The following is a 26,034-nucleotide window of genomic DNA, read 5'->3' on the forward strand; positions in this document are numbered from 1 at the left end:
CAACCACAGCTATTGAGCTTTTGCAGTGGAGGCTTGGTTCAGATAATTCAGCACTTCTGTACCATTCAATAACACACCAATTAAGGGTCTTGGCCTTAAACGTCAACTGCTTATTCTTCTCCATAGATGCTGCCTGACCTGCTGAGTTCCATCAGCATTTTGATTGTGTTGCCCAATATTAAATAATTCTGTTGGCTATACAGAGCACCACCTAGAATAATTGATACTGCAGACCACGTGACTACTTAAAGAACAGTGTGAAATGGGTTAACAAAGGGCAGCTGATGCGTTTACATATTACAGCATTCTTCCTACAAATGCTACCATTCAAATCAATCATTTAAACTATTTCAAAAAGCTGATATTTTGCTCACTGTTTTCTGCAACCCCAACATTTACATACTAGAAGTCATCATTATAATTTCCAATTCCACTTAAAAGTAAATTAATGGAAAACTGTAGTTTCTTAAATTATGAGGCTGAAAAAGCATTTTCTCAGTGTGTTTAACTGAAATATAAATCCCAAATACTGCCTAGATCAGCTCTAGTGGAGCTGAGTTTATTTCCATGAGTTCTCTCCAAGAAAATGATTGCTGACTTCCAACAGTGCAGGCTTTCCTACAGCAGCCTATCTGCTGTTGAAAACCTGATCCATTCCTTTCATTCCCCTTGTCCCAACCATTTCTACTGCCCTCCTGGCCAGTTTTCCCTCATGCTCCATTTTCCACAAAATTTCATTTACAATTCTCTTAGTTATTGCATCACTGGCTACATCAACTTCTGTGCGGTCACTGTAATACCACCGAGAAATATTTGCTGCTTCCCTAACAATAAAACGTGGGTCACCAGTGATCTAAAAGGCTCTTCTCAACTACAAAAAGAGGGCCTTGAGATCAGGAGATGGGCGTGGGGGGGGGGGGGGTAATTGAAACACGTGCAGAGGGAGCTAAAGGAGAAGCTCAAGGTGGTGAAAGAGGAATACAGGAGAGAGCTGGAGAACAAGTTTGGGCAGGGTGGCACACGGGGGGTGTGGAAAGGCATGAAGAACATCATTGGCTTCAACCAACCTAGCTGTAGAGCCTCGGAATTCAGGTGTGAAAGGGCTAATTTGTTGAACCAATTCTTCAATAGGTTGGACAATTCTCCTCCTGTTCAGCACACCAGACCAGGTGCGGAAAGCATTGGGTTCCCCATGCTCCCTCAGCACCAATGCCTCCCCTCCTCCCTCTGTTCCCTCCGGTTCAAAACATGGATGAACAACTTAGGCTACCACTGTCTACATCCCCTCCTTGCCTTGAACCTACATCCACACCTCCACATACCAACTACTATCGTCCCAATCTTCACCTCCCCCAGACCCCCCCCCCCCACCTTCCACCAACTCCCCAGTCATCATGGACTCACCTTTACCTCTGAGCAGGTGGGAAGGGCTCTGGGGAAACTCAGACACGGCAAAGCATCGGGACCAGACGGTGTGAACCCCAGGGTCCTGAAGGAGTGTGCTGAGCAGCTGTGTGGAGTTCTCCAGCACATTTTCAATCTGAGTCTCAACCTGGAAAGGGTCCCAACTGTGTGGAACACATCGTGTGTAGTCCCAGTAGTCAAGAAGGGCCAATCAAAAGTCTTGAATGACCACCGTCCAGTGGCCCTGACCTCACAGATCATGAAGACCCTAGAGAGGCTAGTCCTGGCTCACCTCCAATCCCTGGTCAGATCAGCCCTCGATCCCCTGCAGTTTGCCTACCAGGAGTACACTGGAGTCGATGATGCTGTCATCTACCTGCTGAACAGAGACTACTGCCATCTGGAAAAGCAGAGCAGCTGTATGAGGATCGTGATTCTTTGCCTTCAATACCATACAGCTGTCATTGCTGGGGAAAAGCTCTGTTCAATGCAGGTTGGCACTTCCATTGCACCCTGGATAATGGACTACCTGTCCGGCAGACCGCAGTTTGTGCGGCTTCAGAGTTGTGTGTCAGACACGGCTATAAACAGCACCAGAGCCCTACAGGGGACTGTATTGGCTCCCTTCCTGTTTATCCTGTCTACCTCGGACTTTAGATACAACACTGAGTCGTGTCATCTGCCAAAATTTTCAGGAATAGTTGGGTGTATAAAGGTTTGATGGGAGGATGAATACAGGGTCCTGGTGGCGGACTGTGTGAAATGGTGCAAGCTGAATCATCTGCAGCTCAACATCAGTAAGCCAAAGGAGATGGTGATGGACTTTAGAATGATTAAGCCTACATGCTCTGTGTTACTATTGATGGTGAGGATGTGGTGAGGACCTATAAGTATTTGGGGGTGCGTCTGGATGAGAGACTCAAGTGCAGCACTCACACAGAGGCTGTGTACAAGGGCCAGAGTCACCTCTACCTCCTGAGGACACTGAGGTCCTTTGGAGTGTGCAGGTCTCTCCTTCAAATGTTCTACCACTCTGCTGTCGCCACTACAATCTTCTATGTAGTGGTTGCTGGGGTAATGGCATCAACATGGGTGATGCCAACAGTCTCAAGAAACTGATTAGAAAGGCTGGCTCTGTTATAGGAGTTAAACAGGGCACACTGGTAGTACAAAGGACCCTACAGAAAATTGTGGCAATTCTGGACAATATTTCTCACCCTCTGCATGCCACCTTGGCTGAACAGAGAAGCACTGTTAGGAATAGACTAAGGCAACTGCACTGCTCCAGGAGCACTATATGAGGTCATTCTTACCTTTCGGTCAATAGGCTCTATAATGAGTCAACCTATAGCCCGGGAAGTGATGACCTCCCTCCTGTTAGACTGTTTGAGGTAACTTATTTTTTTATTCTTCCTTACTTCTCTTCTAACATTTGTACGTCTGTGCACTTGAAATGCTACTGTGACACTGTAATTTCCTTGGGATCAATACAGATCTGTCTCTGCAACTCAAGCTTCATTCACTCATTAATCCTGCCCTTCCTATATTTACTTCTACAGACTCCAATTTTGGAGTTATTGATCTTCATTCCTTGTTTCTCCTTTTCTGGCTCAGCACCTATTTTTGCTCAACTGTTCTGGATAGCTTTCAATATTAAGGCTCTGCGTAAATTCTCTTCAGTTACCACAGACAACTTAGCATGGGTTGAAAGCAGAACAATTAAGAAAGTTTAAAATATTGATGAACACAAATGATTCTGCAGCTGCTAGAAATCCAGAGTAACACATACAAAATGCTGCACGAGCTCAGCAAATCAGCAGCATCTATTGAAACGTCATCTGACCCGATGACTCTTTATTCATCTCCATAGATGTTGCCTGATCTGCTGAGCTCCTCCAGCATTTTGAATGTATTAAAAAATTCTCAAAGGGCAATAAATAACTCCAGACAAAGAAATAAAGAAAAAAATATTTGCAATGGTCGTCAGCTCTTTTAGAGCAATAATGTTCATGTTATAATCAGTAGCTTGGATAATACTCCAGTTTTGCACTTTCGTATGGTCATTACATTAGATTTATTCTTTCATCACCATTGCTGTTACTGCAGTGAAAAGGTGTTAACTCACTGCATCAAGGTAACACTTGGCTCCTAACAGTGCTACCATGATAGCAGGAAGCAAAGTCTGAACAGTCATGAAATGAGAGCCTCATTTCTGCACTTTGTCAGTGCAAAGATAAAGGCTACAGATAATGTGAAAATTACAGGAATCCAGCATATATGGCAAGTAATTTGATAGATCATTTGTAGCCCTTGTGGTTAAAAGTTATGATTCGTTCACAATTTTAAAATGTAAGCACAGAAGTTTTGATTCTTAAAATTATACGAAGTAATCAGCTTTATAGAAGTGCAAATTATTCTTGCAAAAATAATGCAACCTTCTCTGTAAGTAGGTCTATCAACATTATGAGTATGTTAATGCAAGTTAGTCTTTAGCACCTTACAAGATCTTCTTAGCTGTATGTTTATTGGGCAGAAAAGTTACAAAAAAGCTTTGTAAAATTGGCCAGGGAGATCTTGTGTAGTGTGTTTGGACACATAAATATTCACAGTTTAGAAGGATAACTAAAAACTTAAGCATGCATATAACCAAAGAAGAGGAAGAAATAAAAGCAGAAAATGGTGGTAACACGCAATAGATCAGATAGCCTCCATGGGGAAAGAACCAGAGTTAACATTTCAGCCACACACAAAAAAAATCTGCTATAAGAATTCAGTGGGTCCATCAGCATCTGTGGAGGCAAAGGGATGACTGATGCTTCAGGTCAAGACCTGCACCAGCAGAGTGTAGTGGGAAGATAGCCAGCATGAAGAGGTGAGAGGGAGGGGTGAAATATAGACTGTGGGATGATAGGTGGAGCCTGAAGAGGTATGGGATGATGGACAGGTGGGGCCATATGGGGATGGGTGGGTTGAGTTTTCAGAAAGAGGCTGTTGGAGAAAGGTAAGTGGAAAAATGGACATATAGAACCCCACGGAGGAAGAGGAAGATAGAGTGGGATGCTGGATTGTGTGTCCACAGACCAGTCTTACAAAGATTTGTATTTGAATTCAATGATAACTGATAGAGTCAGCAAGCAGAGCAAAGTCAAATGTCATAAGGAGACAGGAACATATACAGATATTACAGAGAATTCTTAGATAGATAGATAGATAGATAGATAGATAGATAGATAGATAGATAGATAGATAGATACTTTATTCATCCCCATGGGGAAATTCAACTTTTTTCCAATGTCCCATACACTTGTTGTAGCAAAACTTAACTCAGTAAAAAATATTTCTTTGCATTATTTCTTTCTCAAAGCCACAACAAATTTGTATTATTCTTTGTGCCTTTGAGAAACTTTTGAATTAGAATTTATTTAAAATCTTACGTCCATCCCACAATGCGAGGAAGTAAAAATCTTTATGCTATATCTCCGATGCAATGTACAGACATGTGAATTTAAAAGTCTAATGGCTTTTGATGAGATTGCAAAGAGCACCAGCAGGAACTGCTGACAAACTGGGGTAAATTCAAACATGAATCATAAAACTACAGATTAGCACTTAAGTGATGCTCAGAACTTCCAATTCCTGCAGTATTTACAATGAAAGGTCAATTGGTGAAAGAAGGCAAGGTGGATTCACTAAGCTAGTATTCTATTGTAAAGCCTCTCTGGTAAGGGGCTATAAATCAAAAAGGGTTTGCAAGGCTGCCACATTATCGTAGGTGCTGTGTAAATATCAAGCAACAAATCACTATTCCCATTAAAAAATTGAAAGGTCATAAGGAAATAACTACTTAGCTTTTAAATAACCGGTTTTGGTACTTACACAATGTGAGTGTTCAAGGGCTGCAGCATACTGTAGTCTCACCCTCTGTGGCATCATGACATCATCCTGTGGCAAATAACATTTGTTATTCAATGCACCTTAAACAGACAGACCAGATGAGTTCACTTGTACACGTTACAATGACTTCACTTCAAATCTGGTTCAACCACAAACCCACTGGGTGGGTGAAATCAGTAGGCTTCAACCAAGTCTAAGAGTGGTCGCTTTGATATGGCACTGCTTCTACAGCAATGACATCCTCCAATCCCATATTCTCAAAATGGCAACGCACCAACAATCTGGAAATTATTTAACGTCAACCCTGGATGTGCTCCGAATTCCAAACATAGCCATCTTTTATCACTCTGTGAGGGAAGTCAGACCCCCTCTCGACTCTATAGGCCATTACTATCAAATGGGGTCAGAATGCTACCAACTGTCTCTTTCTGAATATGTACATTTAAAATAAAAAGACAACTTCTTAGCCGTACAAGAGTTAAATAAATGGGACTCAATGGGCTTAAAAAAAACTTATTCACTCTCAGAATTCTTAATGTATTGCAATTACTGTGCCAGGAATTCATCTGTCCATTTCAGGATCAGTCTGTTTTCAGCTTCAGACTTGGCTTCAAACACGCCTACGCTGGTGATTCAGTAGGCCGAGTTGTCCTGGATCCATCACCCTAATCTGAGTCACTGTCTGCACTCGCCCCACACCCATATTAACTCAGTACAGATGCACAGATGAAATCTCTCTAGCCCTCTGACGCAAGGTGCAGCAAGATCCAAACAGTATGGGGGAGGCAGAGATGAGAAGTAATCCCCCTGTCCAAGAATACCCTGATGGGCTTTAACAGAAGGCAAAGCTGAGGGCAGAAACTTTTATCCTGTGGCCTGGCAAAATTGCCAAGAATTTATAACAGTGTCTGGCATTTGGATATTGAACTGAATCATGTTCAGCCATTCATTACTGGAACAAGCACAGGACATGCTGACTGATGACACTGTCACCTCAGTCACTACACAGCACTGCTGGAATGCACATGGAACTCAATGGCCCAGTCTCACTGATACCTTCCAGCAATACACCCCTCCAATCCCACACCAGGTCAAAACTGAAGTGAGATTGTTGACCACATTTCAATACCAATCTTACCCTGCAAACTAGAGTAAACGAGTAATATTTTTTACTAAAACATTTAAATCTTTGAACTAGAGTAAAACAATTGTGTGTTCTATGTTATTAATGAATTAAATAAAGCATGCTAATAATTTGTGTCTTTAATTTTCACATGATGTAAAAACTAATAAGATTGTGCATGTCTCTGGAGACACTGGACAGAATGGAGTTGGAAATTTCTGAAGGGAACTTCCAGCAATCAGCTGGTGCTACCACAGAAGCTTCAGACTTCCACATATGAAACGCAAGCGGCCAAACACGGCACTTCATTAAAGCAGGATGGGGCACACAGACATCGAGCTCTGCTGCCAGATCCACCATCGTATCCATCGATGGAACCAGGCTGCGTGGAAGGTCAGGTGAACCGCATGGGGTCTTCAGTGCTGGGGTGCTGGGGTGCTGGGGTGCTGGGGTGCATCTTCGTCACACCCGTGTGAAAATGCAGGTGCAGATAAATGTTTCCCTTTGTTTATTTTTTTAAAATTATTTGTCAGGGCTTTAAAGTTCTTGTAATTAAACATTTTAAATGAGGAAAACATTAAATTTATTTTATCATCTTTGAATATGATTAAACGGCCTGCCCCGGCCTCTTGGAGGCAAAGATCAGCTCCTTTGGCACTCGGCACCAATAAACAGAAAGTGTGGCTGGGCAGGCAGGGACCTCAGAAGGCAAAATGGTTCCAACAAGATTCAGATGTTTAAAAATTACAAAATTCCTTGACAGCTTTGGCACCTGGCAAAGCTCCAGCTGCAACCTTGCCTGTTGTCAGAGCCTGGAGTATTCTGGGGAGGGCCGCAAGACTGCACTGCCTAAAGCCTCAACTCCCTGTTGAAAGTGTACAATGAGATTCTACCAGTGTATCTCTACCAGGTTACATGGGCATGGGTGGTAGACAGGAGTCTTCATAATACTGCCTATTAAAAATGATTAAAATTAGTCCTTGCACTAATGTATAGTGTAATGAATTGATTTATATGAACAGTATGCAAGACAAGCATTTCACTGTACCTTGGGTATGTGTGAGACAGTGTCAAACTGATTCCAATTTAGATACACACAAAAAAAAATTCCAATATTCAAAAAATAAACTTGACCACTATTTCACTGAGACTACTAAACTTTGGACTCAAGTGGCTGCGGGACGACTGGAGAAAATACATTTTTCTCCAATGAAGGCGCCACCACCAAGAGGAGCTGCCCCTGTAAAAAGTATTGTTACCTAAAGAATTCCAATTTCTTGCAATCTTCCAAGAAACATAAAACGAAGGAAAAATGTTTAGAAAAATTCTTAGCCCAGCTGGATGCTATAATTAGAACCAGCATTTCTTATCCAGTCACATTACAGGTCGCTGCATAATCAGAAAATCAATATATTCCAATTTAATAATATTTGGCACATTACTGCTAGAAATGGAATTGTATTTAAATACTTTGATTTCACAAGATTATTTGAACAGAACTGCAAAATAGCTACATAAACAGATAATGATATAAACATAGCCTTGCACTCATAACAAAACGCTTAACACGTTAAACAACATTCTTGACTGCACGCTTTAGACAAAACGTTAAACCATTAGTTGCAAACAGGTTGATAACTACTTGACAAAACCAGACAAAAATGGCCTTGAATGTATTTGCCATTTGCTGGTTTTAATACTTCAACTTCTAGCCTCAAATTATCTCTATGCTAAAAAACACAACATTGTCTTCCACATAACTCAGATGTGTCAACATACAATGACATCTAACATTTTTTTAAGATATTAGTACGCCAGTGATTAAAAAAGAAACTGGCTTTCTGATTCACTCACTAATTGAAATTTCAAGCAACTAGCAAGTTACAACTTGCAATAATTTTGGCAGACCAGCCCAGTGCTGAATCTATATTTAACTTCTAGAGTAAAAGGTCCAAAATTGGTCCAAATTGCTCAAGTACAATGATTAATGCAATGGGTTCTGATTTGACACTTCTCTCTCCATGTTCTAATTTCAAAAAATCCATGTAGCTCTTGAAAGTAGAATGTTCTAGAAGTGCTGTTCGTTCAGTGTACAGTTTATTTTGTACGAACATCACCTGCTGCTTGTAAGCTGTTAGTTACATCATTTCCTACGTGGGTTAATTTGGACCGCCCTGCCACTGGAGATGAATCTGAATGCTGTATGCTACAATGTCAGCTTCTGTCCTGAGCAACGTTGATCGCCGCAACCTAGAAGTGAGGTCAGAATGCGGTGAATTGACTGCATCATTGCAATGCTTCCACAATCAGCATAGCTGCCGCATGAGCTTACACCAGAGCAGAATCAGCAAGAGTAAGAGCAACTGAGATGCAAACGGCTATGAAAAAGACAGTGCTCCAGCTCTAAAGTTAGAAGCTGTCCATGCCGCTCAGCCAACAAGTCAGTCAAGGCCTACAGCAGCAAAGACCCACAACACCCTCCTCAACAGTTTTATCACAGCAAAGACTTCAGTCAAGAGTTGCTACTGATGCTAATCCTATCTGCACAGACATGGACGGACTGAGTGGGGCTCCATCCATCCCAGGATAGATATTTGGCAAATCAGTCTCCACAATGCCCTCATTCAGGAATTGGAGGTGAATTGGACTTGGCTCATCGAAACCTAGTCACAGCAGGGCTAAAAGAGTTTGACAACCAGCCTGCCAGTTACTTATCCTGGAAGTCAAGCTTTTGCAATGCAGTGGAAGGGCTAAGTCTCAAACCTACCAAAGAGCTAGACCTTCTTTGTAAGCGGCTTGGTGAGGAGTCACTGCAACATGCAACAAGCGTTAGGGCAGCGCACATTAATAATGCATCTACAGGTTTGAAAATGTTGTTGTGGAGGCTGGACAAATGCTACAGCTCTCCAGAGGCAATCGAAAAATCTCTTCTCAGTAGCTACGGCAACTTTCCAAAGCTCTCGCACAAAGAACCATCAAAGCTAGCAGATCTTTTGTCAGAACTATAAGATGCAAAAAAAAATGAAGGTTACCTATCAGCTTCTTAGCTACTTCAAGAGGAATTAACCCTATAGTGGGAAAACTATTGAACAACATGCAAGAACGGTGGGTAACTGAAATCCCAACCCCTGAAGTTGCACGTGGTCATTCAAATCTTAAGGACATATCTGACAAGATTTCCCCTTTTGTCTCTTCTGCCGAGATTCTCCTATTGCTTGGCAGAGGCACCATCTGTGCACACGAGGTAGGAGAACAGTGCAATGGTCAGCATGACACACCTTATGCCCAACGATTGACCTGGGTTGGAACATCATGGGTGAAGTCTACCTCAGTGGAGCTCAAGAACCCACTGTCAGCACGTTCAAGACCACTGTCCAGGAGGATGGACACCCAAGTCACTTCAGGCCCTGTGAGAGTAGAATCTGTACAAGCAAACGTAGGTCAGCAAACCAAGCACTCTGCTCAAGTAGATTCAGGCAAGCCGGTCTTCTGTCGATCAGAAGATCGATTATAAGCTGACACCTTCCATCGAGGATAAGGCCTTCCTTCAAATCATGAACAAAGAGTAGCCAAAGACCGTCTTTGCAGTGTTTTCACGTTTGTAAGCAACCTCTCAGCGCAGAGCAACTGAATCAGGCCAAAGGACAGAATCCTTCTTGTTGTACAAAGACAGGTGTACGCAGAGGAAGTGCGATTTATCACAAAGCAAGAACTTTCCCTCATCCAGTCAGCCTAGTAAACTCTGTCCCCTTCTTGACACTGAGGTGCTACTGTGAGTTGGAGGACGTATCAGAGAGCACAGCTCACTTTGCAGGTAACTCACTCGTTTCCCATTCTGAGTGAGCACCTTGTCACCAACCTGTTTAGCAAACGTTACTGTGAGTAAGTCTGTCACTGAGGATGGCGAGAATAGTTAAAGACGGTTTTCAAGGCCAGTCTCTAAGACTGTCCCTCTTCTGTCAGCAACATAATGAAAGGATCATTCGACTTTTCGTTTTAGTCGTCAAGTTTGACATGGATGTCAGATGGGGAGTGGTCTGCTTCTAATTTGACTCTTCTGCTGAGATACTCCTTTTGTTTGGGAGAGCCACCATCTGTGCACATAAGATGCATGAACATCTCAATGCTTTAAGGCGCTTACGGATTTTTACATTTCAATTTTTTTTTTGTTCCTATGTTAATTTTTATAGTTTCTAAAATGACAGTTAAAACATTTAAATTTGTAAAAAGCATTTGCAACGTTTGACAGCTGGCAAAGCTCTGTCCCATCCTTGCCAGTGGGAATGACTGGGGCACCGGAGATAGGGCTCCTGCTCATCGCCACCCATGGCTTGGTCGTCGTTCACATTTAGTTGTTGGACTCAATGCTGTGGACGGCCAGCAAGATAAATCCCGGAACCATCTGAACTCCAAATGACTCAATTGTCTCATTTTACAACTCCAGCTAAATTGGAGATGAATAGGAAATATGAAAGCATTTCCAATTAGAAAGCATTACTTCTCCCTGTGCAACATTTGAAAGGGTTTCATTGATCGGCTTTACTTGACTCGAGAGAAAATATCTGACAGCATGTGTTACCACAGACTCAAAAAAAATCAACAAATTCAGAAACCAATTTCCCAAGTCGGAAAAAAGCAGCAGTAAAGCAGTTGATTACCATCTAACTCGAGTATTTACTTTGACCAGAGGACTCAGAATTTCCCTTTTTTGCATCAAAGGAGCTGGCAAACGCCAGCAAATACCCATTTAGAGAGTAGGTGTCACACTATCGAGCTTCAACAACATAACAGAAGAAAAAAAACAAAGATGTTATGACTGCAACTTTGAAGAGATGCTGCACCTGAGGGGGAAAAAGTCATTTACAGAGCTAAACATCCAGTAGGGTATTTAAATACAGATGACTGGCCCAGCAAGTAAACTGTCCGTTGTTATCCTCCAGATGAAACCCTAGCTTGTGCTTCCAGCAAGCAATGATTGTAGCAGCCTCCGCCTTCATCTTAAAAGAAACAGGTATAATGGGTCGAAGGATTTGTTCTTGTGCTGCACCATTCTATGTTAAAACAAGTTGCACCCACAAGCAGAAATATTTCCTTCTGAAGCACTTCCACAAAATAAATCAAGATGCAAGCTATTAAGTTGAACCAGTTATACTGTATACAAACGTGACGGCTGCTGGCACACTGTACAACAGAGGCAGGTGTTTATCTTCTGGTAAGAGCTGTCATGAGGCATTGTTTATGCATCTTCATATCATAGGTTCTAACAGGGTGGGTATGTACTTTAGATGCATTGTTTCATAATACATAAACTTAAAAAGCACCGACAGAGGGAATAGCAAACTTAATTCTGAGCAGCTCTGTGTCGACCATTTACTTTGGCTTTTCAATTCTCAAGAAAGGGAACACAGCTGCTTTAGCTGGTGGCATTTTCTGACCCTAGGTCAACGCCTTCAACACCTTCCATCATTAAGTACCCTGCCTCCAATGAAGAAACTTGCATGAATAAATCTTCACATCCTGTGCATGTTCAGTAATTTGGAGCTACTAAAGTATTTTCAATTTATTCATTGTTTATTCATGGAACAAAGGTGTGGCAGGGTGTGCTGGAATTTTTGCTGGGTTGGGGGCTGGCCCCTCTGTTGGTGCTGCTCGCCAGCATTCACTCCCTGTGAGACGTTGGACTGATCCAGCGTGAGATGAGGAACCGCCGTGTGCTCGTTCTTGCAGAAACATGGCTCCAGGACAATATCCCCTGCATCAAACTTCAGGCTACACCACTCAGGGATTGTGCTAATATCATTCTCAGACTGTCTGCACTGTGTTTTGCACTTTGCTCTTGAAGGAACACCGTTTTGTCTAGCTGTAAGCATGTACATGTTTAAAAAACAACGAAACTTAAGTTTGAAGAAGGTTAGCAAACCCAAATGCAAACAAACCAATATCCAAAACTATACTCAGAACAAACATTAAGGGATTAGGTGACTGGTTAAATGAAAACATAATTACTGGCTGCGATAGAGGAAAGTTCTGCCTTCTTTTGAACAGATCTATGGGATCTTTTATGTCAACTTCATAAGGAAGATTAGTCACCAGTTTAACATCTCATCGGCAAAATGAGAGACAAGGAGCTTCAATTCTTCCCAATTGGTCACTTGGGAGTTTTCCAAATTCCATTCAGAAACAATGTTCCTGGCAGTAATGGTGGTTTCTCCTCACTCCTTCCTCCATCAAAATCAGTTATATGACAGCACCTGACAGCTTTTTCAACACTCTCTGTTCATGACATTATGGAGATGAACAAAAGCAAAAAGAAGATAAATGATGCTGTGGTAAATCTAAGATAAAAGAAAGCTAGAAATACTCTTCAGGTCAAACAGCATCTGTAGAGAACAGAGAAGCTAATACCACAGGTATACGGTCTTTTATCAGAACTGGCCAACTGAAATAGATGGCAACCAGAATTTATTGATATTTCAATAAGTCAGAATATGAAATGCTGTACCTCTAGTTCTCACATTCGGCTTCACTAACAGTGTAAAAGGTGAAAGAACGGGAGGTCAGAATGGAGAGGAATGAAGAATTAAAGTGACAGGCATTCCATAGCAAATGTCTCACACTCTGATTTATTTCTTGATTCAAATTGATATTCCACCCTTCACAGTTCTACAAATAATTACAGTTATACAGAAGATATTCAATGCTCCTTCAATCACTGCTTTGTGCATACGCAGAGATTCAAGCTTAAAAAATACAAAACAGCACATGCATCCTCTTAACCTCTCTCTCTCTCTCTCTCTCTCAAAAAGCATCGACTCAATACATCTCAAAGATGTCTGACTGCACACTGACTTCATCCTTTGCTGCTTTTGACACTTTGATAAATGACGTCTCTTTCTTTTCAGGCTTCACAGATTACAAACTTCAAAACCCTTCAAATCTAGTAATTTTTCAGATCCCAGCTCTCCTCTAGTCCCACCCTTAGCATTTTTTTTCAACCAGCCTCCATTCTCGGATCCCACACAATCTACCCTCAAAATTAGTCCCTGACATCCCAAAACAATGCTTAGCACTTTTGCTACTACGTTTGTCTCCAAACCCATTGTTTTCCCTAAAACTGTTAATCCCACACCATGGATGCATCTTCAGAATTTCTGATCTACCTGGACCTTGCCTCCCCACCTCAAACTGCAAGCATGACTTTGACCATCCCACCTTTTCACTGTCCTTGTTCACTGACACCTACCTAATTCTGAACTCACAGAACTCAATTCACCAAGGATCAATCCTGACATTGACATTCAATATGCTGACAAGGATGGTGCCAGTGCTTAGCAGACTAATAGTAGTGTGATGTTCTCCCACGTGTTTGTCTATTGTTGCCTCCTCAGGTGGCTACAGATGCCAATCCAAGATTCACGTATTCTCCTCGCCACAGGACTCAGCCTGGGATGTCCGGTTGGATTCCCTTAATGGAGGATGCCTGTCTGTGACTTTGTTTAATGTGGGAAGGCTTAGCATCAGCGTCCAGTAGCATGGAAAGCAAGACAACTGGGGACCCCTCACTGCTGCAGCCTTCCTCTGCCTTCACTGCCATTGTGATGTCTCATCATCCTCTAGCAGCTCCACCGTTAAGATTTTGGTTGGATGGCTCTTTGTCTCGAACTTCCCCCTTGACCTTATTGCCATGGGTGATCCTACCAGAAGCTAAGTGACATCGGCTTGGGTATCTCAGGAACTCACAATCTTCTTCACCACAACAAGGTGACAATCCTCAGCAAATTGACTTCTGTCTCCTCGACACCTCCTTAAACCTCCCCTGGTCCATGTTCCCATCATTGAAAATCACATCACTGTAATCCAGAAAACTAGTTCTCCTTCTTGTTCCATAGAATATACTTCTTTCTACCTTGACTCTTCTTCAGTCCAGTCCCTTCCCATTTACAACTGAGATACCCAGCTAATGCCATAACCAACTCCAAGCACCCAAATCTGCAAATGCTGACTGTAAACATTATCTGCATCCCTACCACACCCCAGAATGGCGTTTTCCTTGAAGAGGACCAACAAAATCTGTCCAGCATCATTCTCATTTGCCTAGCCATACTCACTTTCATACTGAATAACTTCTCCAATAACATCACTCAGTTGCTCCAAGCCAACGATGGAACAATCATGAGTCACATACTCTCCAAAATATGCATGTCTCTTTGTGTGATGCATGGAATAATCTGTACTTCAGTCCCGCCTCCCTCCGTTTTTAAAGAACATTTGTTAGAGAGTATTCTGGAATTATGTGAATATAGCAGTCATTAATTCAAGCCAGAACAAGTGTTCAATTTTTATTGGGTTCAAGATGTTGACCAGACTGATGTGGCCACTTAACATATCAGAAATGGCCACAGTTACAGGCAATCAATAGTCTTGTGTACTCAGAGACAGCCTAATAACATTAATTTTAGGTATCTATATCTGGACATTCAGAGGTATCTCCCACTGTAGATATGTAATTCAAAGGAAGCACTGTCAACCCAAAATATTGAAGTAAACAATATTATTGTAACTACTAAAATTGTATTGAATCTCCAATTACCTTTGATCATAAGGGTATAAAATGTGATGTACTTTTCAGTTTGGGAGCCTCTACCGAGAGTTTCTCCATGAGAATGTCTGCTTCCATATCACCAGCTTCAGTGCCTCTCTGGTGACTTTGATCAGAGTCACAACAACATTGACGGTTGCATTGGTGCCACTTGCTATTGTTGTGCACAGCTGAAAATTTTCACCATCTCTGCTGTCATCTTCCATCTGCTCTTTCTACTTCTTCTCTGATGTCTTTAACTCCACCTTCTAACAAAGCAGTGGATCTCTGAGCTCTCCGCTCCCAAGAATTGTATTGTGCTGCCTAGGTCACTGGAAATAATTGAGAGGGCAGGTATAGTTTGGAACGATCAGGGAATTATGGAACTGACACAGAAGAAGTCAAAGACTTTGGCATATCAATGATGATCATCCTAAATGCTGAGGCAAGCTTGAGGAACTCGATGGCCCATACCTGCTCTTAGTTTCTATCTCAGTGGACGGGTAAATGATCAACATCCATTATTAGCCCATAGATTCCCACAGCCATTTGAACTGCATGTCCTCACATACTGCTTCCTGTAAAGGGGCGCCATTCAATCCACTCCCCCAGTTTCTCTAGCTATATAATTTATGTTCCGATGATGATGGCGACACTTTCCACATCAATGCTTCTGTGATGTCTGCCGTTTATCTTCACCATGGCCTTCCTTTCGCCACAGTGGATGAAGCTCTCAACCACATCTCCTCCACTTCCTGCACCTGCTATCACCATTCTCCTTCCACTCACAAGATAGGATTCCCATTGACTGCCTCACCCCTCTCATGACTACATTGTAGTCTGTAACTTCCTCCCTTTTCCACAACATTCCACCTCCAGATATATCTCTCTCTCACCCCTTCTTTTTCTGAATTCCAAAGGGACTGTTCCACATTCCCTTCCCACCATCCAGGGAACAATCCTTCCAGGTGAAGCACCAAGTCACTTCCACTTCTTCCAATTTACTGTACTGCATTCAATGCCCACAATCTCATCAATGGAGAACAACGGAGAAACCAAATGCACACTGGTCAACTGTAGGATACCTGTGGTGACCCTGACCTTCCAGTTGCCTATCACTTTAACTCTCCAACCCACTCCAACTTTCGTCCTCTTTGGTTATCGATAACATTCCAGTCAAGACCAAAAAATGCTAAAGGAACAGCATCTCTTCTTCTGACAATACTGCACCTGGGAGTCAACATTGAACTTAATGTGAGATAATGGGTCTTTCTTGCATGCAACCCAACTAGTCAATTTTGATGAATGAAACCCAACCAGCAATGGTACCTCTGTTTTTCCATCACACACACGCAAACTCTGAGCATTTCCAGCACTTAATATTTCTATTTATAATTTAAAATAATTATTCATGTTCGTCTGAATTGGAAATGATTTTATGTGAAAATAATTGTAGATATATATACTCACTGCGTCCAGAAAACAAAGAAATCTTCCAAAACTTTGTGCAATTGCACAATTCTTGGCAAAACCCACTGCAGAAATACAAAAAAAAACTATTTTAAGAACATACCCCAAAGTTTTGACATGCATATTAAGATATTATTAACTCCAACATGGACAGTCCCAAGCACAGCTACAAAAGGAGAAGGATTGGGTATGGGGCTAGCAAACCTATCCCATAAAAACTCAGCACTATAGAAACACAAACAGAAACTCCAAAGACCTTATTTCTGGGAAGAAGAATTCACCAATAAGACAGAGGGTTCTGGCAAGCTGCAGTTGGCAGCCTATGCCCCAGTAGGGCTGATGGGTTCAAGAAGATATAAACATATTATGAGCCTAACTATATACGACTTGCAATTTTCATGCAGTGTATAGTTGTCTGTCATTTGAATGAGATGTAGGTGGCATAATTAGTAAAGTTTATAGATGACACCAAAAGTGGTGGTGTGGTGCACAGTGAAGAAGATCATCTAATGCCACAAAAAAAATTGAGATCAACTGGGAACATGGGCCACGGAATGGCAGATGGAATTTATAGACAATAGGTGCAGGAGTAGGCCATTCATCCCTTCAAGCCAGCACCACCATTCAATGTGCTCATGGCTGATCATCCACAATCAGTACCCCGTTCCTGCCTTCTCCCCATATCCTTTGACTCTGCTATCTTTAAGAGCTCTATCTAACTCTTTCTTGAAAGACTCCAGAGAATTGGCCTCCACTGCCTTCTGAGGCAGAGCATTCCATAGATCCACAACTCTCTGGGTGAAAAAGTTTTTTCTCAACTCCGTTCTAAATGGCCTACCCCTTATTCTTAAACTGTGGTCTCTGGTTCTGGATTCCCCCAACATCGGGAACATGTTTCCTGCCTCTAGCGTGTCCAATCCCTTAATAATCTTATATGTTTCAATCAGATCCCCTCTCATCCTTCTAAATTCCAGTGTATACAAGCTCAGTTGCTCCAATCTTTCAACATATGACAGTCCCACCATCCTGGGAATTAACCTTGTGAACCTACACTGCACTCCCTCAATAGCAAGAATGTCCTTCCTCAAATTTGGAGACCAAAATTGAACACAATACTCCAGGTGTGGTCTCACCAGGGCACTGTACAACTGCAGAAGGACCTCTTTGCCTCTATACTCAACTCCCCTTGTTATGAAGGCCAACATGCCTTTAACTTTCTTCACTGCCTGCTGTACCTGCATGCTTACTTTCAGTTACTGATGAACAAGGACACCTAGATCTCGTTGTACTTCCCCTTTTCCTAACTTGACACCATTCAGATAGTAATCTGCCTTCCTGTTCTTGCCACCAAAGTGGATAACCTCACATTTATCCACATTAAACTGCATTTGCCATGCATCTGCCCACTCACCTAACCTGTCCAAGTCACCCTGCATTCTCCTAACATCCTCCTCATATTTCACACTGCCACCCAGCTTTGTGTCATCTGCAAATTTGCTAATGTTACTTTTAATCCCTTCATCTAAATCATTAATGTATATTTTAAATAGCTGCGGTCCCAGCACCGAACCTTGCGGTATCCCACTAGTCACTGCCTGCCATTCTGTAAAGGACCCGTTAATCCCTAATCTTTGTTTCCTGTCTGCCAACCAATTTTCTATCCATGTTAGTACCCTACCCCCAATACCATGTACCATTTAAGTCAGACAAGTACAAAATGATGCATTTTGGTAAATTAAGCTGAGGCAGGATGTAGACAGTGAAATTTAAGACCTTGGTGAAGGAGGGGGTGGGGGATGTTGCAGAAGAGAGCTCTAAGGTTGCAAGTACACTGTACCCTGAAAATGGTGGGGCAGGTAGACAAAGGCGTTGGTGAACCCCCCCCCCCCCCACCCCACCTGGAATGGTGTGTGCATTCCTGGTTGCTGTACAATAGAAAATTTATGATGAAGCTAAACATAAATGTAATACGCTGTAGGATTTCACTGCCAAGGCTAATGTAATGGCTTCTATGCAATGTTCACTGCTAACGTAATGGTTTCTCTGTAGCAGCAATGTTTGGGTTATGGCTGGAGATAACAGGACTATGGAATGCAGGGGTTAGCCAATGATGAAACGTTGTTCTTCCTTTTGTGTCTGGAAGCCAGGTTTTTCCATCGGGGAGCGATGGAGAGAGTCAGAAGACCACCGGATGGAGTGGACTGAGGAGCGAGGGTCGGCTACGCTTTGAGGTCAACGGGAACAAATGAATGAACAGTGAGCTCCAACAACGCGCAATAGACTTAAAATGGGCCCTTTTACTTTTTATTTTCTTTACTAACCCTATATCCAGATTAAGACTTATAACATTCAATCATTTAATTGCATATGGTGTACTGTCTGATATTTTGCGGTACGGATTTGTAACCGGGCAACACATCACACAGCACCCACACAAACGAGATTTCTCAGTTTGGCGGGGCCAGGAGTTGTTTTCCCCGAGACGAACACATGCTGGCCGAGCCTGAGGGTTCCAGAAACACAAGAGACTCTGCAGATTGTGGACATCCACAGCAACACACACAAAACGCTGGAGGAACTCAGGAGCTCAGGCAGCATCTATGGAACAGTCAACACTTCAGGCCAAGACCCTTCATCAGGACTGGAAAGAAAGGGGGAAGATGTCAGAATACGAAGGTAGGGGAGGGAAAGGATTACAAACTAGAAGGTGATCGATGAAGTCAGGTGCGTGGGGAAGGGAGGAGATGGTGTACCTTTTCCATTTATTACTTCCCAATAGTGCAAAACAGGAATAGCAAGGTAATGCCGCCGGCGTGGGATGGCGAGTCTGTCGGGACCCTGGGGACTTGTGGAAACTGTGGTGATTTGTTTTGAACTTACAGTCCTTTAACATCTTGGACTAATTTTACTGTGCCCATAGTCTGTTTTTTATCAATTATGCTATTGTTTGCACTGTTGTAACTATATGTTGTAATTATGTGGTTTTGTGCAGGTCTTGTAGCTTTAGTTTTTGGTCTTGTTTTTGTCTGGTGGATTTGGAGCTCCTTTCCAGGGAATGCGCTAGACGGTAGCGCGATATTAATACACAGCAGCCTCTCCGGACTCTGGATTGGGGATTGCCAAACGTTACGTGGATTTTCTGGTGTAGTCTGTTGTGTCATGTGCTTTTGTGATATCATTCTGGGGGAACGTTGTCTCATTTTTTAACTGCATTGCATTTGTGGTTTCTAAATGACAATAAACTGAATCTGAATAATGTTCACGAATTCCTGGACTGCTCAGAAATCTGATGGCAGAGGGGAGGGAGCTGTTCCAAAACCATTAAGTGTGGGTCTTCAGACTCCTCTACCTACTCCCTTACGGTAGTAATGAAAATAGGGTAAATATTGCCACAGTGTGTTGCTGTATGCCATATGATAAGACACTGCATTCCAATCTTGCAGTGGACATGAACACAGAAGTCTCTGCAGTGTGTGACTGGAATGACTGACTATACAGAACAGAGAACATCTCCAATCCTGTACTAAACCCCATTATCACAAACGTTTATATAGATCTCCAGCCCTGCTTCAAAGGACACTGAACTTGGTTGCCCAACAAATATGAAACCAGTGAATACACAGACTTTGACACAAGGGGCATTTGTTAAAACTTCCAACTCTATCTTCAGAATGCATTAACTAACAGAAGCTTTAATCATTAATAGCAATACCACTTACTTGCCTTGTATCCCCCTTCTTATCCAAGCACTATAACAGATCAGCCACCTACACCCCACACTTTGTCTCAGGTCAGCTAACTCTGCAGGACCTTGGAACTGAAAATGGAAAATCCCTGCTGTGAATTGGCTCAACTTTTAACCCACTGCCTATGAACTGGACCGTGAATGCTTCATAAAGGAAGTTGAATAATGCCTTAACAAGCACACTCACAAATACTAGGTATAATAAAGAATTATTTTTATCCACAATACTTTGGATATATAAATCCTAAAGCCCTCATGAGTGAAGAAGAACAAAAAGTCAGAAACCACCCCAAGCATATTTTTAAAGACTCCCCATATCCCAGTGAGTGACACAAAGCTTTGCACACAAGGCTTCATAATGTCTTATGATTCCTATACTGGAGCTCGAGACCAATCAGAATTGGTAGCCGTGGATACTCTTATCAAACGAAGAGGTTTCTGCAATGCAGTGTGTATTGCTGTAACCAACGAACTTGGGCCAACTATGCGAAGTAAACAATAAATCAATGTTTGCACCAGCAAACCCATTTCCTCTCAGTCTTTTCTGAAAGCCCATTCCCCATGACTACCAGTTGAATTTTTCCACAGCAATGCCAGTATAAATCATGTCTTTACTGCCAATCGGTACATGAAGTTTCAAGTTTCAACATCGGTTCCTATCAGATAAGAGGCAAAATGCTGTTACATTGGATTTACTTCAGGTTTTCTGGATGCATTTTTTTTTCAAATTCAGATTTAAAATACATTTTTATTAAAAACTTAACACCTTTGAAGAAAAAGTGTGTATATTTCCAACATTTAGACAGCCAAGGTTGTACATCCAAGAGCAGAATATTTCGTTTTAACCCACAGTGAAACAAACTGAAGCACCACATGGGAACTGGAGATGCAGCTCGATGACATTCATCTGGTCAGGGAGAGTGAGGAGGTGATAGATAGGAGCTATCGGCAGATAGTCACACTGGGGATAGTCAGGAGAGTCAGGAGAGGGAAGGGCAAGAGTCAGATGCTAGAGAGTACCCCTGTGGCTGTTCCCCTTAACAATAAGTACTCCTGTTTGTGTATTGTTGGGGGTGAGGGCCTACCTGGGGCAAGCAACAGTGGTTGTGCCTCTGGCACAGAGTCTGGCCCTGTGGCTCAGAAGGGTAGGGAAAGGAAGAGGATGGCAGCAGTGATAGGGGACCCTACAGTTAGGGGGTCAGACAAGCCATTCTGTGGATGCAGGAAAGAAACGCGGATGGTAGTTTACCTCCCAGGTGCCATGTTCTGGGATGTTTCTGATCGCATCCAAGATATCCTAAAGTGGGAAGGAGAACAGCCAGAGGTCATGGTACATATTGGTACCAACGACATAGGTAGGAAAAGGGAGAAGGTCCTGAAAACAGACTACAGGGAGCTACGAAGGAAGTTGAGAAGCAGAACGACAAAGGTAGTGATCTTGGGATTACTGTCTGTGCCACGTGACAGTGAGTATAGGAATCGAGTGAGGTAGAGGATAAATGCATGGCTGAGGGATTGAAGCAGGAGGCAGGATTTCAGATTTCTGGATCATTGGGAACTCTTTTGGGGCAGGCATGACCTGTACAAACAGGACGGGTTGCAGTTGAATCCCAGGGGGAACAATATCCTGGTGAGGAGGTTTGCTAAGGCTATTGGGAAAGTTTAAACTAGAACTGCTGAGGGGTGGGAACCAAACTGAAGAGATGGAGGAAGAGGCGATTTCTCACAAACACAGAAAACTTGGAAACAGTGCGAATGGGAGGTAAGGCAGGTGATAAAAGAAGGGACACACTCAGAGCGATGGTTTGAGATGTGTCTATTTTAATGTAAAGAGTATTATGAACAAAGCAGATGAACTTAGAGCATAGATCAGTACTAGGAGCTATGATGTTGTGGCCATTACGCAGACTTGGATAGATCAGGGGCAGGAATGGCTACTTTGAGTGCCAGGCTTTAGATGTTTCAGAAAGGACAGGGAAGGAGGCAAAAGAGGTGGGGGTGTGGCACTGCTGATCAGGGATAGTGTTACGGCTTCAGAAAAGGAGTAAGTCATGGAAGGATTGACTACTGAGTCTCTGTGGGTGGAAGTTAAGAACAGGAAGGGGTCAATAACTCTACTGGGTGTTTTTTATAAATCACCCAATAGCAACAGGGACATCAAGGAGCAGATAGGGAGACAGATTCTGGAAAGGTGTAATATTAACAGGGTTGTCATGGTGGGAGATTTTAATTTCTCAAATATCAATAGGCATCTCCCTAGAGTGAGGGGTTTAGATGGGGTGGAGTTTGTTACGGTGTGTTCAGGAAGGTTTCTTGACACAATATGTAGATAAGCCTACAAGAGGAGAAGCTGTACTTGATCTGGTATTGGGAAATGAACCTGGTCAGGTGTCAGATCTCTCAGTGGGGAAGCATTTTGGAGAGAGTAATCACAATTCTATCTCCCTTACCACAGCATTAGAGAGGGATAAGAACAGACAAGTTAGGAAAGCGCTTAATTGGAATAAGTCTATCAGGCAGGAACTTGGAAGCATAAATTGGGAACAGATGTTCACAGGGAAATGCACGGAAGAAATGTGGCAAATGTTCAGGGCATATTTGCGTGGAGTTCTGCATAGGTACATTCCAATGAGACAGGGAAAGGATGGTAGGGTACAGGAACTGTGTACAAAGGCTGTTGTAAATCTAGTCAAGAAGAAAAGCTTACGAAAAGTTCACAATACTAGGTAATGATAGAGATCCTGAAGATTATAAGGCTAGCAGGAAGGAGCTTAAGAATGAAATTAGGACAGCCAAAAGGGGCCATGAGAAGGCCTTGGTGGACAGGGTTAAGGAAAACCCCAAGGCATTCTACAAGTATGTGAAGAGCAAGAGGATAAGACGTGAGAGAATAGGACCAATCAAGTGTGACAGTGGAAAAGTGTGTATAGAACTGGAGCAGATAGCAGAGGTACTTAATAAATACTTTGCTTCGGAAAAGTATGGAAAAAGATCTTGGCGATTGTAGGGATGACTTACAGCGGACTGAAAAGCTTGAGCATGTAGATATTAAGAAAGAGGATGTGCTGGAACTTTTGGAAAGCATCAAGTTGGATAAGTCACTGGGACCGGTCGAGATGTACCCCAGGCTACTGTGGGAGGCAAGGGAGGAGATTGCTGAGCCTTTGGCAATGATCTTTGCATCATCAATGGGGACGGGAGAGGTTCCGGAAAATTGGAGGGTTGCAGATGTTGTTCCCTTATTCAAGAAAGGGAGTGGAGATAGCCCAGGAAATTATAGACCAGTGAGCCTTACTTCAGTGTTTGGTAAGTTGATGGAGAAGATCCTGAGAAGCAGGATTTATGAACATTTGGAGAGGTATAATATGATTAGGAATATTCAGCATGGCTTTGTCAAAGGCAGATCGTGCCTTATGAGCCTGAGTAAATTTTTTGAGGATGTGACTAAACACATTGATGAAGGTAGAACAGTAGATGTAGTGTATATGGATTTCAGCAAGGCATTTGATAAGGTACCCGATGCAAGGCTTATTGAAAAAGTAAGGAGGCATGGGATCCAAGGGAACATTGCCTTGTGGATCCAGAACTAACGCCCACAGAAGGCAAAGAGTGGTTGTAGACGGGTCATATTCTGCGTGGAGGTCGGTCACCAGTGGTGTGCCTGAGGGATCTGTTCTGGGACCCCTACTCTTCATGATTTTTATAAATGACCTGGATGAGGAAGTGGAGGGATGGGTTAGTAAATTTGCTGATGACACAAACGTTGGGTGTTGTGGATAGTGTGGAGGGTTGTCAGAGGTTACAACTGGATATTGATAGGATGCAAAACTGGGCTGAGAAGTGGCAGATGGAGTTCAACCCAGATAAGTGTGAGGTGGTTCATTTTGGTAGGTCAAATACGACGGCAGAATATAGCAATAATGCTAAGACTCTTGGCAGTGTGGAGGATCAGTGGGATCTTGGGGACCGAGTCCATAGGACACTCAAAGCTGCTGCGCAGGTTGACTGTGTGGTTAAGAGGGCCTATAGTGTATTGGCCTTCATCAATTATGGGATTGAGTTTACGAGCCGAGAGTTAATGTTGCAGCTATATAGGACCTTGGTCAGACCCCACTTGGAGTACTGTGCTCAGTTCTGGTCGCCTCACTACAGGAAGGATGGGGAAACTATAGAAAGGGTGCAGAGGAGATTTACAAGGATCTTGCCTGGATTGTGGAGCATGTCTTATGAGAATAGGTTGAGTGAACTTGGCCTTTTCTCCTTGGAGCGACTGAGGATGAGAAATGAGCTGATAGAGGCGTATAAGATGATGAGAGACATTGATCATGTGGATAGTCAGAGGCTTTTTCGCAGGGCTGAAGTGGCTAGCTCGAAAGGGCACAGGTTTAAGGTGCTTGGAAGTAGATACAGAGGAGATGTCAGGGGTAAGTTTTTTTTTTACGCAGAGTGGTGAGTGCGTGGAATGGGCTGCCAGCAACGGTGGTGGAGGCGGATACAATAGGGTCTTTTAAGAGACTCCTGGATAGGTACATGGAGCTTAGAAAAACAGAGGGCTATGGGTAACCCTAGGTAATTTCTAAGGTAAGGACATGTTCGGCAAAGCTTTGTGAGCTGAAGGGCCTGTATTGTGCTGTAGGTTTTCTATGTTTCTATGGAAAATCACTACTCTTATCTCCAATGTTTTATTGTCAAGAGTCAACTGCCGGTTACTGTCATTAGAGCAAATGTTTAGTTATCAATTAGGAACCACTTTTTTCATTGCCTTCATATTTCAAAGTTTGCTAGTCCAAGTAAATCTTTGACCACATAAACACAAGGCAGTTTTCAGAAAGATCTCTTTGCTCTCTCACACAGAGCAGTTTGTACATAATGGAATTGTAAAGAACGCTCAACAGTGACACTTCAAGTGCAATTACTACAGCCTCTAAACTTATAGTCAACACACCCAGTTATACACCCTAATAATGGGCCTTGTAAATCACTGCCTAACAATGCACAGACAATTTAAATGATTGCTCAACCACGGCACATCTGTCTTTCATCTGTGGTAATATAACTGACTAAGCAGTTTTTGTGTACACACAAATAACAAGGTGGAAACTTACTTTTAATATAACCATTAATACCAAATTCCATTTTTATTCTGCTGTCAAAGTGCTTGGTTTTGACATGAGGCCTCAGAACATTGGGATGCTTCACTTTTCCCTATTCAAGTAATTAAATACTGCAAACCTTTGCAAGAAAATGAATAATCATGAGTATAAACAGTAAAGGACTCAAAGGGATGCCCAGCTTGAAGAAATTACATACAGGATTAACCTTGCCAAAAGAATGTTCTATCAAATTTGTCACTTTACACAGGATTTAATTCACTTGCATCTGTGCCAAAAATCCACCCATTCCTTTGGGATTTTCTCAAATCCTTTTGAGCTCTGATTTATAAACCCAAACATATACTTCTGTCAACTGCCAACATCACCATACACAAAATAAAACCAAGAAGCAAAACAAGTTTGTTCTACTAAGTAATCTTTTATCTATCCATTCAGGAAAAATTAGAAGTTTGTGCAATTGCCACATAGGTTTTGTTTTGGTACCTCCCTAACGTGAATGCTGTCGATGAAAGATTTTTACTTGGTAGTGAACCCGAAATAAATCCTGAGCATGATGCATGGGAAGTGTCTTCTCCTATACCTCTAATTCCCATCAGGCCTTAGGTGAGTGCACAGGTTTAATGCCTTTCTATGCAAAACACATTTTGCCACACTAGACATAGAATAGATAATGTTTACGTCCAGACATCTCAGAAGATCATGTCAT

At 42.5% G+C, this 26,034-nt stretch overlaps 1 protein-coding gene across 1 annotated transcript in view; it reads right to left on the minus strand.

Moving 5' to 3' along the window:
• b3gntl1 (UDP-GlcNAc:betaGal beta-1,3-N-acetylglucosaminyltransferase-like 1) overlaps window positions 1–26,034 on the minus strand; it is a 338,597-nt gene that overhangs the window by 293,442 nt on the left and 19,121 nt on the right. Inside the window, 2 exon segments of the mRNA XM_073025894.1 lie at window positions 5,281–5,346; window positions 16,470–16,534. Of these exon segments, the coding sequence (XP_072881995.1) occupies window positions 5,281–5,346; window positions 16,470–16,534 (131 nt within the window).

Source organism: Hemitrygon akajei, chromosome 22 (genome assembly GCF_048418815.1).
Source record: "Hemitrygon akajei chromosome 22, sHemAka1.3, whole genome shotgun sequence".
NCBI classification, from domain to species: domain Eukaryota; kingdom Metazoa; phylum Chordata; class Chondrichthyes; order Myliobatiformes; family Dasyatidae; genus Hemitrygon; species Hemitrygon akajei.